The sequence below is a fragment of the Macrosteles quadrilineatus genome, unplaced genomic scaffold (genome assembly GCF_028750875.1).
Source record: "Macrosteles quadrilineatus isolate MER2022 unplaced genomic scaffold, UCM_ALF_1.0 Scaffold_1__1_contigs__length_201487025, whole genome shotgun sequence".
Lineage (NCBI taxonomy): Eukaryota > Metazoa > Arthropoda > Insecta > Hemiptera > Cicadellidae > Macrosteles > Macrosteles quadrilineatus.
The window spans coordinates 53,538,085-53,553,603 of record NW_026542594.1 but is presented as its reverse complement, the minus strand read 5'-3'; the positions used below and the strand labels follow the sequence as shown (position 1 = coordinate 53,553,603).

The 15,519-nt window shown below is 38.5% G+C and overlaps 1 protein-coding gene across 2 annotated transcripts in view; it reads right to left on the bottom strand.

Moving 5' to 3' along the window:
* Positions 1-15,519, bottom strand: part of LOC128983095 (protein FAM50 homolog) — a 90,907-nt gene that overhangs the window by 37,421 nt on the left and 37,967 nt on the right. For both annotated transcript variants that reach the window (XM_054402255.1, XM_054402254.1), the window contains exon 4: positions 14,549-14,716. In XM_054402255.1, coding sequence (XP_054258230.1) covers positions 14,549-14,716 — 168 coding nt within the window. The remainder of the gene's footprint in view (positions 1-14,548; positions 14,717-15,519) is intronic.

Genomic DNA, 15,519 nt, shown 5'->3' with positions numbered 1-15,519 from the left:
ATCAATGGGTGCAACCTATCCCACCATCGCCTTCTGCATACTGACAGTGCCTCTAAAAATGCACAAGAAATCAGCCGGGACAGAGTACAGAACACATTCAGGAAGGAAGGTAAATCGAAAGAAGAAATTATGAGCAATCACTCGGTAAATAACCGTGTTTTACTAAGAACATGTCCAGTAACGTTATATGGTCCAAGCTGTCAGATCGACACATATGCACTTTTAGATCTATCTTTTAGACGGTTCAACCGTATCTCTGCTAGATTCGACCTAGGCATCAGTGGTAGCATTGAACTCCTTACCACTTGTTGGTCAAATACAACTAAACATTTTGACCCAACGTCCAGACGAGTTGAACTTAAAATAAAAGGGCTCTATGAAGAAGAAGTTTTCACATTAAATAATGTAAGAACTCAATCATATACATCGTCTGCTGTCTGCTGGTTTTAGAAAGATTTATTATCACAAGTGGTGAATTTCGCATTTGTTTATAGTATATAAGTAATTTCAATATTTGTGTGTGTTAAAGTATTTTTTCAAGTGCCTTACAAAGTACCTAATTAATAATTTTTATTGCTATCAGTGAAGAAACTTTAAAAATCTTAACTAAGTTGATTGCCAGCAGAAATTGGCTGCTCAACCATAGTGTCTCCACTTCAGTTTTTGTATAAAGGCCAATTTAAAAACAAAAGCTCTCATATTTGTATATTTTGGTTTTTTAGATAGTTTAAAACTTTTAGAACAATTAACTGATTTCAAAACTTTGATTAGGCCAAGAAAATAATAGTGCATAGACTTACTTTAATACGCCTGCAGGTATTGTCTGTTTCTCCAATAATAGACCTCCCTTGTAAACAAGTATTTAATTGCAATAGACCTCCTTAGTACAGTCAGTTTTCATTGTAATAGATCTCACTTGTATAGTCAGTTCATCGTAACAGAGCTCCCTAGTACAGTCATAATTTCCTCGTAATAGACCTCTCTTGTATAGTCTGTTTTCATCGAAATATACCTTCCTTTATAGTCAGCATTTCATCGAAAAACATTTTTAACACAAATCATGGATTTGGTGCCTGGTCAGGAGGTTTGCGTGGTGTGTATGCACAAGGTTCTTGATTCTGAAAAAGGTATAAAATGTGAGAAAAAATGTTGTCGTTGGTTCCATTCTTCGTGCGTCAACCTCTCTGACACTGAGTATGCAGCTTTATCTTCAAACAACAAGAAAAAATGGTATTGCTACCGTGTTGACTGTATTAATCCTGAAACTCATCCCTCAAACACTTTAAAGGCCCGTTTTGATGAATTTTCTGGCAAGATCGATAAAATGTTGGATATGATGATTAAGTTAGCTGGAGTACCAGAAGATATTGCTGCTATGAAAAGCGAACTAGCAGGGGTAAACCAGACACTTGCTTCTTTAGAACCCAGGATTTTAGAGGCTGAAAAGCGGCTTGACTCCCTTGAGAATGAGCTTAGCACCCTGAAAATAGCGACTCCAGAATCTGTCAATTGTGATACTATCTTCGAAGAAATCGCTGAGCGTAATAACTGCTCGCGCAATATCATAGTATATGGGATTGTCGAATCTAATAGCTCCGATGTTGAGTCGAGAGTCAATCACGATAATACTACCGTACCCTGGTGGTAAATAAATACTGTCAGCCAAATCAAGACTTAGGATTCAAGACTTATAGGATTGGGAAAGCCTCTAACAAAGGTCCTAGACCTCTAAAAGTTATTTTCAAAGAACAAACTATTGTTATGGACATCATGAAGAATCTAAACATCGAAACTTTAAGGAATCTTGACCAATCCCTCGCCAATGTGTCTATCACAAGAGACCGAACCAAGCGTGAAAGGAAACTGCTCAGCCACTTGCGGGAGGATCTGGAGGCTCGGACTAAGGCTGGAGAGGCCGGACTGACAATCAAATACCGGAACGGAATCCCTAAAATTGTATCAGCAAAAACTAGATAGGCCTGGTAGCAGCAAAGCAGTATTAAGTTTACTACCAGGTCTTGTGTGATATTTAATATTTTTTTCTAATGTTACCTACCATATCTCTCTAGTCATCATTTTCTGCTATTGCTGGTGTATTATAATTGCTATTGTATGTATTGCTATTGCATGTACTAATTTATGTATGTATGTATTATCTTTTTTTGTTATTCTAGTCGCATGTTTTCTTGTAGTAGCCTATATTTGTATCGATTGTTATTGTTGCCAAATTTTATCTATTGTTATGCTTGCTATTTAACCAAGTCTTTTCTATTGCATGTAATGTTAGTCTCTTATCTGCCTGTTAATAAATTATGCAAAACAACAAAAAAAATGAAAAAAGCATGAGAAAAGGCAGAAGGGAAGATAAATTAATTAGGCTAAGCAATTGTATTTCACATTTCACCTTCACTCTTTAATCACTTTTCATTCATTTAATCTCAATCTTTCAATATTGTATCTGTATCAGCATGTCAACCCTGTAGTGTCAACCCTTGTAAAAATGGTGTTATACCGTAAACAAATAAATAAATAAATCACCTCTAGATTTACTCCAACAGTCGATTGACTCTGTAAAGCTTCGTGAGAGATGGCCTCATTTAAAGTCAATCGATCAACCTATACCAACATCTCATGCCAAACCTACCATTTTGATAGGTCAAGATAACTGTGACTTGTTATTGACCAGAAAAGTTATCGAAGGTCCGCCAAATGCTCCTGTACTGTCATGGAGCTACCTAGGGTGGTCAATGCATGGCAAGTGGACATTGGATTTTTGATAAGGCAGGCCCCCTATCTTACTGCCAAACTAGAATACTAAAAACACACAAAAACGACTTATTTCTAAAGAAAAGGAAATATATACAACAACTTACTGCCAAAGTCAATTCAGGGTTATAGGAGGAGATCGTCATACACGATATTTTTCGCGTATGCGATTCCACCTTGGACACGGTCGGGACGGACAAGGACGACTATATGGTCTGGATGCCTGACTCTACTGAGCAGGACGTACAACTGACCATGAGTGAAACAGTCACTGCGAAGATCGACTCCGACGCGATCTATCGTCTGGCCCTGGCTTTTGTGGCCAGTCATTGAATATGCCAGCATGAGAGGAAACTGAAGACGGCGGACACGAAGCGGTGACCCCTCGACGAACGGGAAAACGAATTAAATCCGGGGAATACAAATCGGATCATGTTGTCCAGGGAGTCGCACTGTGATCAGACGAGGTCTTATTGCTGTCACGATCACTTTAGTGCCGTTTACGAGTCCGCTGTCAATGTTCAAGTTCCTCATGACGAGACACACGGAGCCAATCTTGAGTCGCAGGACATGGTCTGGTACACCCTTGCCAGTAGCTTGGTTCAACAAGTGAACGTCTACATCCATACCATCGTAGTTCTCCTTGTCCACAGAATCTGCACTCCTCAATTCATGAACGACGCCGTCCATTAGGTTGAGGACGGTGTTGTTGATCTGTTGGACATTGGCGTTCATGGTTGAGAGAATGGCCCTGCCTGCAATTCTGTCTGTGTGGTGTAGGTCACAAGCAGGAAACACAAACTCGATTAAGTCGGGAAGGGATGTCACATATTTCACACCGGACAGTGGGATCAGGGCAACAGAGTCACGGCCTTCCCCAAAAGGAAGAGATGAAATTGTTCCATTGCCTACTTGAAGGAGAAAGTCAGAGTAGGTAGTGGACCCAAAAGTCCGGTGAGGGGTGACAGAGAAAAGATTTGGAAACTTGACCAAAGAGATGACGCACGCAGTGATACACAGGTAATGTCGGCCGGAGTACGAGCCTTGGCAACAACTGGGGCGATCTGACGGAAATCTCCGCAGCAGATAAAGATCTTATTCCCGAATGGCTCAGGTGAATTCATGAGGTCACGCAGAGATCTGTCGATGATTTCAAAAATGTACCGGTGAGCCATCGGGGCCTCATCGAAAACTATGAGTTGTGCGGCTCTGATGAGTTCTGCCCGCTGAGATCCGTTGGTCAAGTTCCAATATCCAGTGTCATCGCCGAGATCAAGTGGTAGCCGAAACATGCTATGTGCTGTCGTGCCACCAGGCAGATTACCAACGGCAATGCCGGAGCTAGCGACAGCAATAGCGACCTGGTTACGACTACGGACGTAAGCGAGGATTACGTGTATTAGGAAGGTCTTGCCATAGCCTCCGGGTCCGTCAAGGAAGATCAATTTTGTTGATCGACGATCGACTTGGCCCTGTAGTAGAGACCGAACATGATCGAAGACCGCCCTCTGGTCGCGGGAAAGTTTAGGTTCCCACTCATCTACAAGTGATCTCTGACGATTTTCACCGTAGATGAGAAGTTCCCTCCCCAGTTCGGTCGTGTCGTCATCTCATGGTGTCTACTAAACCTGGTTTGAAAAATTCAAGGAGTTTTCCAGGAGAATTCAAGACAAATTCCTGAATTTTAAGGAGCTACTATCGGAACCCGTTTAACTAATCGCAACCAGCTAATAAATGAAAATGATTATTATTAGGCTATTATTATTATTAATAATGATTATTATTATTTGAAACAAAACATTTCCAAAGAATAATATTTTATACAACATAATAAAACAGTATAACTGGTAGGTAAGGCGACACCAGTTATCATCTCCCGCGATTGTGGGTATATTAGTGAGCATATCTTGCAGTATCTTCAACATCAGCGACAAAACGTCACACCGTCAACGATCACGGCAACACCTGTATTCATATTTTGCGGTTTGGGCAACACCGATAACCGTCTCTCGCGATCGCGGCAATTCCCGTAGGAATATCTTGCGGTTTCGGCAACACCGATAATCGCCTACCGCGATCGCGGCAATAGCCGTGAGGAAATCTCGCGGGTTCGGCGACACCGATAATCGTCTCCCGTGATCGCGGCAACACCCGTGGGCATATCTCGTGGTTTCGGCGACACCGATAATCGTCTCTCGCGATCGCGGCAATACCCGTGTTGAGCATATCTTGCGGTTTTAGCAACACCGATAATCGTTTCCCGCGATCGCGGCAACACCCGTAGGCATCTCACGTGGTTTCGGCGACACCGATAATCGTCTCCCGCGATCGCGGAAATACCCGTGAGCATATCTTGCGGGTTTAGCAACACCGATAATCGTTTCCCGCGATCGCGGCAACACCCGTAGGCATCTCACGTGGTTTCGGCGACACCGATAATCGTCTCTCGCGATCGCGGCAATACCCGTAGGCATCTCACGTGGTTTCGGCGACACCGATAATCGTCTCTGGCGATCGCGGCAATACCCGTGAGCATATCTTGCGGTTTTAGCAACACCGATAATCGTTTCCCGCGATCGCGGCAACACCCGTAGGCATCTCACGTGGTTTCGGCGACACCGATAATCGTCTCCCGCGATCGCGGCAATACCCGTGAGCATATCTTGCGGCTTTAGCAACACCGATAATCGTCTCCCGCGATCGCGGCAATACCCGTAGGCATCTCACGTGGTTTCGGCGACACCGATAATCGTCTCTGGCGATAGCGGCAATACCCGTGAGCATATCTTGCGGTTTTAGCAACACCGATAATCGTTTCCCGCGATCGCGGCAACACCCGTAGGCATCTCACGTGGTTTCGGCGACACCGATAATCGTCTCCCGCAATCGCGGCAATACCCGTGAGCATATCTTGCGGTTTCAGCGACACCGATAATCGTCACTCGCGATCGCGGCAATACCCGTGAGCATATCTTGCGGTTTCGGCAACACCGATAATCGTTTCCCGATATCGTGGCAACAAAAGCGGTAGTGTTTCGGTTAGGCGACAATTCCGATGACTGGGCTCCGGATTCCCGGAGGTTTGGGTGGATTCCTGGAGTTTTCCAGGACATTTCAAGGTAAGATAAAATTCCCGGAGGTTTCCCGGTTTTCCCGAATTTCCCGGAGAGTAGACACCATGCATCTACAGTAGGGAGACCGTGATCGGCCATGCAGGATCCCTGACGTCGAAGGCTTCGGTCGATCTCAATTAGAGCCAGCTTGTACGCAACCTCGTGATCAAGAGGATTCCGCTCTAAATGGTCTTCGCACAATGCGTCACGGAAAGCATCCCACAAGAGGGCCGCAGGAGCTCCCGTGTTACACAGAAGGACAAAGAAAGAGCGGAGCCTCGGGCCGACCATGAATCGAAATGCTTCCTTGAGGGCTTGGTGGTACTCTTCCTCGTCCTCAACCAAACCGAGGGTGCGCGCTACCTGTTGATATGTCGTGCAACCATCACCACCACGAGCAAGCAGGTCAGCGTATCCACGGCACGGTGTGACCATTAACAGGAGTCTAGGAAAGTACTGCTCGCTTCTGTTTGGCGAGACCCAGAAGAGACGACAGATCTTTTGACCACGCTTTCTTGAGGTCTGGAAATGCTTGCCGTCTGGATGGTCGTACACCTCAGCATTACAAGGGGGCGTTTGTTATGAATAACGGACTGCTCGAAAAAAGACTGGTATGTTAAATCGTCGAATATCGAGTCAAGAGGCCTAGCGAAATACAAGAGCAGGTCAGAGGTAGCTCCCGAAGTGGCGTGTGTCAAGTTGTTAGGGCAAAAACACACAGTCTGTTTTCCCTCTAGGTGGACAGGGAGACAATCAACTGTGGGCTCAGACTTTGAGATGGGAAAGTCCAAGAGACGCCAGCATGCATCGCTGGCTCCCACCAAACGCTTCGTGACGTAGTGCTCAACTTCATCGTCTTGTTTACTAAGAGGAGTAACTTTGACGTTCTGAAACGAGCCACCCTTCATGAGGTATTTAAACAGATACTTGATCACCCGACGAGTGGAAGCTACCTCCAAGTTGATGTGTGCCTCGTATTTAAGAAGTAATGCTGAGTTGTACGGCACGACCCAGCCGTCATGTACAGGAATCGATTTGTTTCTTGAAGTTATACTCCCCTCATTACCATAATCACGTTGATATTTTACAAAACCCCTCTCGTCTACATGGGTTGATTCACAGGGAGGTTTGGGGAAAAATTTAGAACAGCTGCCTTTGGCAGTGTCCCAGCAATGGAAGTCGGTCCTGTGATCCGTACCACAAGGGCCGTGGATCATGTGCCGCAGAACCAACGCCCTTAATCGGCCTCCTGCCTCCTCCGGAGATGGAATGTCAGCGCGGATGAGGGAGTCTATGTCGGAAGCCTGCACAGGTCCATCGCCTTCGATTTTAAACACGATGTGGACATGTGGAAGACCCCGCATCTGCATTTTTTATGAGGTAGGGGACCATTATTGTTTTTGAAACACCACGCTTTATTTGACAAAAATAAATTAAAGCAAAACAAAGAAATAGCCATCGTTAGCTTCAAGGTCAAGCTATCCGCTTGCACTTACAATCCTCTGCTCTTTAATCTTTACACAACTGATGTCTGCTGTGCACTTACTTGCTATCTCAAAACAGTTTGTGATTGGGTGATTAGTAATTTTGATTATGTAAAATGCACTACATCCGGTTAGTCCGGCCGTTTTGTAGTTCGGCCAGTGGTCCGGTCCCGAGGTGGCCGAACTAGAGGGAGTCTACTGTATATATATATATGTGTGTCCATTAGCACAATAACTCGAGCGAAAATGATCCGATTTTGATGAAATTTGGTATTAACTTGTAAACCTACATTTATTTGAACGTGTTAGCGAACCAGCATGATCGGACTATGGGAACGAGGGTTTACGGGGGGTTTTATGGGGTAAAAATTGGTTTTTCTTATTTTTGACCCAAAAAACATAAAATTTAGCAATTTCTTTCCAAACCATTTTGTAGAGCTTAAAAAAACAAATAATTTAGTACCGGTATATTGAAGCGTTATTATGCGCCTAATGGTTACGGAGGAAATTCCCATGTTATTCTTATGGAGAACAAGTAAACTGTTGTAGTTTGCTTGTTTATGAACATATTTTGATCAAATTTTGAAAATGTTTTTATTTCTTACTAACTATTAAAATTTTACAAAAAAAAACAGTTTTACTCTCCCTGATGCAACAAACCTAAGTACTTGTTAAACTAATTCTATTTAAATAGGAAATAAATGTTATATTTTTAAGTAGACATTTTAGTGTAAATCCAATCAGGCAAATGGAAATTCGCTTAGTCTGCAGGTTTGCCGCGGCAGGGGTATCTAATTATTTTAGTAACTTTTCTGTATAGCTCCAAACTTGAGTATCTAAACTGTATTAGTGAGGTTTTAGGCAGAATATGCCCGCATGACGCGGCGGGTAGCCCCTATATTACAATTATTTCAATTACAACCAAACTACACCAGCTAATAATTTTTAAAATATGATCCAAAAAATTCAACTCTTTAGCTACAAAATCCACCGTTTTTTAACTTACCTGACCAAAAAACAAAAAAAGTAGCAGCCGACAAACTTTTTCATGTCATATTTTAAAACTCATTTAAAAGTAAAGACTTTATTTGAAGATTTAAAATAGAAAAATGAACTTTTAAGCTTATAATTAGAACCAATAGTGTCCTAGACATATTGATATCATTCATATGAAGTTTCAACGATTTACCTTTAGTCTGTAGGCTAAATGTCGGGTTATTTTGAAGCGGAACATTGAGTTTAGGAGCCGTTTTCATCGACATCTAGTGCTTCTAACCTAAAGTAAGATGGCGGACTTGGCTTCACCTGCTTTAATGTTAGTTAGATAGGCGTGCTCCATCTATTGGTCTTATGTGATTGGTCGTTGTATTGTACAAAGTTATAACTTTTATATAGCTTTCTTTATATAATGACTTTTAAAAAATTTTAGTTTTCCTGAAAACAAAAATTAGTTATTCAAAATTAGATCAAATTTTTGTACTTTACTATAATATGATAAATATTACATGTATTTATAGGAAATATATTTCTGAACACGAAAATATACATATATATATACACTATACAACAGAAATATAAGCAAATCAAGGTTCCAGAAGCATTACGCTGGAATGAGACACACAAGCATCAAGTTTTTATTGACGTGAAGGATGTTATTAAAATTATTAAATCTTTCAAAAATAAGAAATCATCAGGGTGGGACGAAATACCACTAAATTTGGTCAAAAATGCTTCTAAATTCATTGCAGAACCACTCTCTATAATTATAAATCAATCATTCCTCAATAGTAGTTTTCCTGAACACTTAAAATATGCTGAACTAAAACCTCTTTTCAAAAATGGAGAGAGACAAAATCCAGACAATTATCGTCCAGTCTCACTTTTACCGACATTCTCTAAAGTTTTTGAAAAATGTGCTTCTTACCAAATATCTTCTTTTATGGAAACCCACAATATTTTGTCTAACAAACAGTTTGGGTTTAGAAAGGGTCGAAGCACCATGAGAGCACTCTCAGACTTTGTTGAGGAGGTGTCATGGGCCTTGGATGAGTCGCATAGCACAATGGGGGTGTTTTGTGACTTATCCAAGGCGTTTGACTGTGTCAATCATGATATCCTCATTAAAAAACTAGTGTCGTATCCCTTTTCTGGAAATTCAGTGTCATGGTTGAAATCTTACTTAAATAATCGCTATCAGAGAACAGTCATTTGTAAAGATAATTTAAAAGTAAAGTCAGAATGGCAAAAAATTAAAATAGGTGTGCCTCAAGGTTCGATTTTGGGGCCTCTTCTATTTCTTATATATATCAATGATCTTCCAAAAAATGTTTCAAATAATCTAATTCTGTATGCAGATGATACTACTGCAGTAGTTAAAACAAAAAACAATGAGGGATTAAAACATAAAATAGAAGAAAGCCTAACCGAATTGGGGAAGTGGTTTGAGATCAATGGATTGAAAATGAATGAACAGAAAACCAAATTTGTAAGATTTTGTACACCTCAATCAATGGCACCATAGGGCCGTAAAACCCCCGGGGGAGCGAGCTGGCGTAGTGGCTAGAGCGTGGGACTTCGGTCCGTGAGGTCCCGGGTTCGATCCCCGCCAAGTCACCAATGGATTTTATCTAAGTGATAATGCCGCAACCCCTAGGTCTAGCCTGAAGTAATGTGAAAAACAATCCCAGGCTCGTGCCTAGCGTCCTAATACAAAAAAAAAAAAAAAAAAAAAAATTGTGGGCCGATTAGGTTTTTACTATGGTCATAAAACCATCAGTACATTTACTTACTTAAAACATCAAAAGTATACAAAATACACAAGCAATATCCATATGCATTTTATTTCACCACTGCTGCCTAGCAACTATTTATTATTGTTTTTGCTGGTTCCTCTAAATATTTCTTCTTCTTCACATAACCTTAAAGTTGTAGTTGTGTTTACTGTTAATGTGCATTTATTGAGTGAAAAAGGCAACTTTAGACTCTCAATTTTGTAGTGTGGTGTAAAATGGCGTTCGTACCACGCGAAAGGGTTTTGCAGCTCTCGCCTTCGTCTTGAACTGAACTTAAAAAAACTATCTCGAACCGGCAAAGCCTCATTTTTGGTCCTAGGTACGAAATATACTATGACATATGTCTGAAGGGGACGGCACTAAGAATAGTGCCTAGGGGTGAAAAATGTATAAATCCGTCTCTTTATACTTACTTTATACTTTTCAATGAAATGGCGACCATACAAAGTAGGTATTTTAAGCCAAGTATGAATGGGGTTGATGACAAAGTTCTCTATACGAAAATAAAGAACAACTCAAGTTCTTTCCAATGGTACTAACCACTTTCTATTTAGGCCAAAATTAAGACTTGTAGATTTTTTTCAAGAAAACATGTTTTACAAGATTTTGTCGATTGCGGCTCAAAATGTTACGCGCGGAAATATTGTTCAAATTATAATACAGTAGAACCTCTTTAATCCGAACAAATTGGGACCGAGAGTAGTTCGGACTATTGAATAGTTCGGATTACAGAACATATTGTTGTTTTTACATAACAATAGCTAGGGAAAAGTGAAAAATACCTTATAAGTAAAATACAGTGTTTATTAAATACAGTAGTAAACATAGGGAATAAACAGTATTGTACATTATAATTGAAATAATTATGGTGTGTATATCAATAGATACAGTATACAATAAATAACTACTGTTCTGTGTATAGAGTACAGCAATGAGGCGTTCGGATTAGTGGACGTTCGGATTACAGGGGTTCGGATTAAAGAGGTTCTACTGTAGCAATTATATTGCTCTGTTAGTGAAACGAGGTTCGTTTATACATGAAAATAAAAGTTCAGAATCTCCTCTTTCCAACTGTGTCAAAATTATTACGCTTCTGGATCATTTTCATTGCGTAGTAAGCGTTTGAAAAAAAAACATGGACAGCTGTATGTAGCGTGCTCACTTGGTGATAGGTACACCTAAAAACATATATATATACACACCTAATGAAAAACAAAAAACATTATTTATCCACTGGCAGTTAAGTGAATTCTATTTTTGTTTTTGGTATACATTTTTATTATCCATCCAAAATAATAGTTCTTAGCGCAGCAACGCACGCCGGTTAACTGCTAGTTTTAAATAAAGTAAAATTATTGACGAAGCTAATGAATGGTATAACTCAAATTTATTGTTACTAAATTTAGGAAAAAACTGATTGGAATAAAAAAATCAGTAATGTCTGCAAAAAAATCAGTAGGATAATCAAACCCTTGAGAAAATTTAAAGATTGTGTTTAAATTTGTTATCTTAGAATGGTATACTTTGCTCTATTCCAGACCTATGGCCTTCTAATCTGGGGTAATAGCAGTAATGTCTATTAAGTTCTGATTTTGCAGAAGAGAGCTGTCAGAATTGTCAATAATTCACCCTATCTAGCTTACTTTAGGCCTCTTTTTGTTGATATTAAAAATAGCGGTTACCCACGGGCTTCACCCCGTTAGATTGGTTAAGTTAAGCTCAAATAAACAAAACAGAATAAATACAGTACCCTACAAACAAATAAGAACAGCTGAGGTATTTTAACATTAGGCATATGGAAAGTTCCCTTTAGAAAGGAATTACAACCTTAAAGGGCAGTTTATGAAATAATGGATAGTTTTGCGCAAGGTTTCTCGTCATGGCGAACATTTTAAGTAGGGATGGTCAAGTCTCGAAATTTCGGGAAATTTTCGGGACATTTTAAATCTCGTTACACGAGACGAGATTTCTTTTTGGCCGAGATTTTTATCAAGACGAAAAAAAAAAAAAATTAAAAACGCCTGCAGAAAGTCAATGCAATACCCGCAATACAGGAGCGTTTTGTAGTTGCGTTTCCTTTGCGAAGGCGTTCTTATTTAATTAATTCTTTAAATGTAAATACAGTAGAGTCCCGCAAACTCGGCACTCGATAACCCGGCAGTCTGGATAACTCGGCCATCACCTGGCTCAGAAAATTAGTGATTTTTTGAGTCCGAGTTAAACATGGACTCAAGCCAGCTCAAGTCAAATCATTAGTAACTCATACCAAGGATTTGTTGTACTATATCTGATGACTTAATACTAACTTGTAATATAAATATAAATAAAAAAGGCGGTTAAAAAGCTTAAAGATTTTATTGTTCTTATTTTTAACCGTAATTCCTGATAACCCGGCATTTCACAAACTCGGCACCCTTCCAGTCCACATTACGCCGAGTTTGCGGGACTCTACTGTATTACTTTAATTATTTTAATAATATTACTTTAATAACATTTGAGAAGTTTTGTTAAGTGTAAGCAGTGTGAGGAATGTTTTATTACTATAAAAAGTCAAAACAAGTAACTATTTTATAAAAACTAATATTGCTTTTATTTTATGATTTATTTTATTTTAGGATAAGTTGAACTAACTGATATCACTATGTTTCCTAATCGTAGGCATTTTTAAAAAGTTAAGCGTGATTAATAAAAAAAAATTTTATGCTGATGTTTTTTAATAAAAGATTGCAAATATTCTTGCCTATTATCATTATTTTTGTATTTAAACAGTCATCTAACAATGTTACAAAATCAGGTAAAAATTTTGAACGTGCATTTCCCGTTGTGTATGAGAAGGGAAATCCCGTCTCGATCTCGTCTCGAACTAAAAATCCAATCTCGTCCATCCCTAATTTTAAGTATATGGTTTATAGAGGTGTAACTTGTAGTTTTCTAAAAAATTCATGGGTACTTTGGGCTTTATATATAGACTAGCTGTACCCGTGGGCTTTGCCCCGTTTAACTTCATATTCGTATTTGCATGCCTCAATCACGTCCTGGTTGAAGTTCGTTCGCTAAGATCACTCACCTTTTGTTTGCAGATTAGCTGTTGTTATAAATTAAAAAAAATATATACAGTGCTGCACCCTGTTGGTAATCCTAGTAACTTTAAAGCTATTGAACATCATAGAACAGACCCAACTTGTTTAATTGAAACAGCTGTTAAGATTCATTAATTCCTTTTAAATATGAAGAATCATAAGGTTAACATGGGAAACTCCAGAGCCACTGGGGCGGAGTCCGAGAGTTCGATCAGAATAAAAACTACTTAGTTTTCCTATTTAATGCCCAAAGAATCAGTGTACCGAATTTCAGCCTCCTAGGTAAATGGGAAGTGGGAGAATTAGTGATGAGTGATGAGTGAGTGAGTCAGTCAGTCAGTGAGTCAGTGAGGGCTTTGCCTTTTATATATTAGATAATGATTGTCTTAAATATGTATATCTTTCTATGTTTGTTGTTTGCAAAAAGGAAATTCAGTAATTTTATTTTAAATGAAAATGTTCACTCATACAACACTAGAAGCTACTTGATACATATTCCTTTTGTACTAAGTACCTTTTGTAGACTAAGTAAGGTGAAAAATTCTTTTCAATTCACAAGCATAAAACTTTTCAAAAAAACTAAATTCTACCTCTTACCACGTTGATTATAATGTCTTTAAAACTACTTTGTACAGATTGTTAACTAGCCACCCTTTTTATAACTCGGCCTAGATGAGTTTTTAAAACCGATATTTCAAACCTCATGTTTTAAAATCCAATGCAAAGATGCAAAGACCCCAAATTGTTTTAGTTTTTACTGCCAGTCTAAGTCATTTTTGTTAAGTTAACTTGTTTCTGATTTTAACCATTTTGGTCTAGTCTTGTTTTATTTACCTTTTGTTAGTTTGTTTCAAAAACTATTTTTTATCATCTAGTCATGTCTAGATTGATGTCTAGTCATGTTTTTAAATAGGATATACTCGTCTTGTTTCTACTTTTTATTTATTGTAATTTACCTACATTTGTTACCTAGGGTTTGATTACGTAACTATCATTAGCAGTTTTTAAACTATGCCAGCTTGTTTTGACTTATTAAATTTAATTATCTTTGTTAATCTTTTATGTGAAAATAATTTAAATTTAATTACAATTTAATATTATGTGTCAATTTATAATTTAGCAAATGATGAGCCCCATTACACTATTATAAATTAAATGTGTAAATTAATTAAAATTAAATTACATTATAATATTATGTAGCAAATTATGAACCCTATTGCACTGTAAAATGTTTAAATGAAGATTGTTATATTTTTACCTTTAAAAAGGGAAAAAGAATTCTTATTCTTATTTTTTAGCTTTGAGTGAGTTACCTGTCTCAGCTCTTCTCTCAGACGGTTTTCTTCTTCCTCTCGTTCTCTATCTGGGAGGAAACTAGTGTCAACGTCAGGGTTTTTCTTAATTTTTTTTGCTAAAGATACTTCTTCTTCCTCTTCTTCGTCTTCCTCTTCTCCCTCCAAATCAAAGGATAAAGCTTGGATCTAGAAGAATTTGATTGAACTTGCTTATGAGTTGGTATGTATGTATGTTGCTACATACAGGGATATTAACTTACCAACCAAAATGTTTGTTTGCTTAAACTCCACACTTAAAAGTGTTATTAAAAATCACACACAAAGAAAATATAAATGATAAAAGTTAGGAAAACAAAGGCCGCTTTCCTCAAATCAAGTTTAACTTAATCTCGGTTAACTTTAATCGATGGGTTAAACTTAGGATGGCTTTCCCCACTATTTTGTCTTGGAAGTTTAGTTTAACCTAGCTTTTATTTGCTAGCAACAATGTTATGCAATTTTGTCTGAAATATTAGCTGTTTAGCTCATCACTATGACATATCTGTCATTAATTTTCTTGTGTTTTGGTTATTTGTATTAAGTTTCGTGTCGTCTCCAATTGTTGACATTAAAAAGAAACATTTTTATTTGCAGGCTACTGATGCTAATTTATAAGCATTTCATTTCTTGTGTTTAATTAAGATCAAACTTAATTAAACAGTAGACAATAGACAATAGACAAAGCTTTATTGTACATGACGCCTGATACAATAATTACAAAAGTAATTCCCAAGCTGGTACATGGTCAATGGCCTACTGTATGCATCAAATAACTGCATTAATTACAATCATGGAAAATAAAATGTTGGGAAGGACGCAAAATTAAAGTTTGTGGATTAAAACCTAGAGCCTATCCTTTGTAATGGCAGGCCTAGGCTACTCAGCATTTTAATTTAAAACAATTTTAATTTTAGGCCCACTACAGTAGTTGTTAATTCACACATGACAAT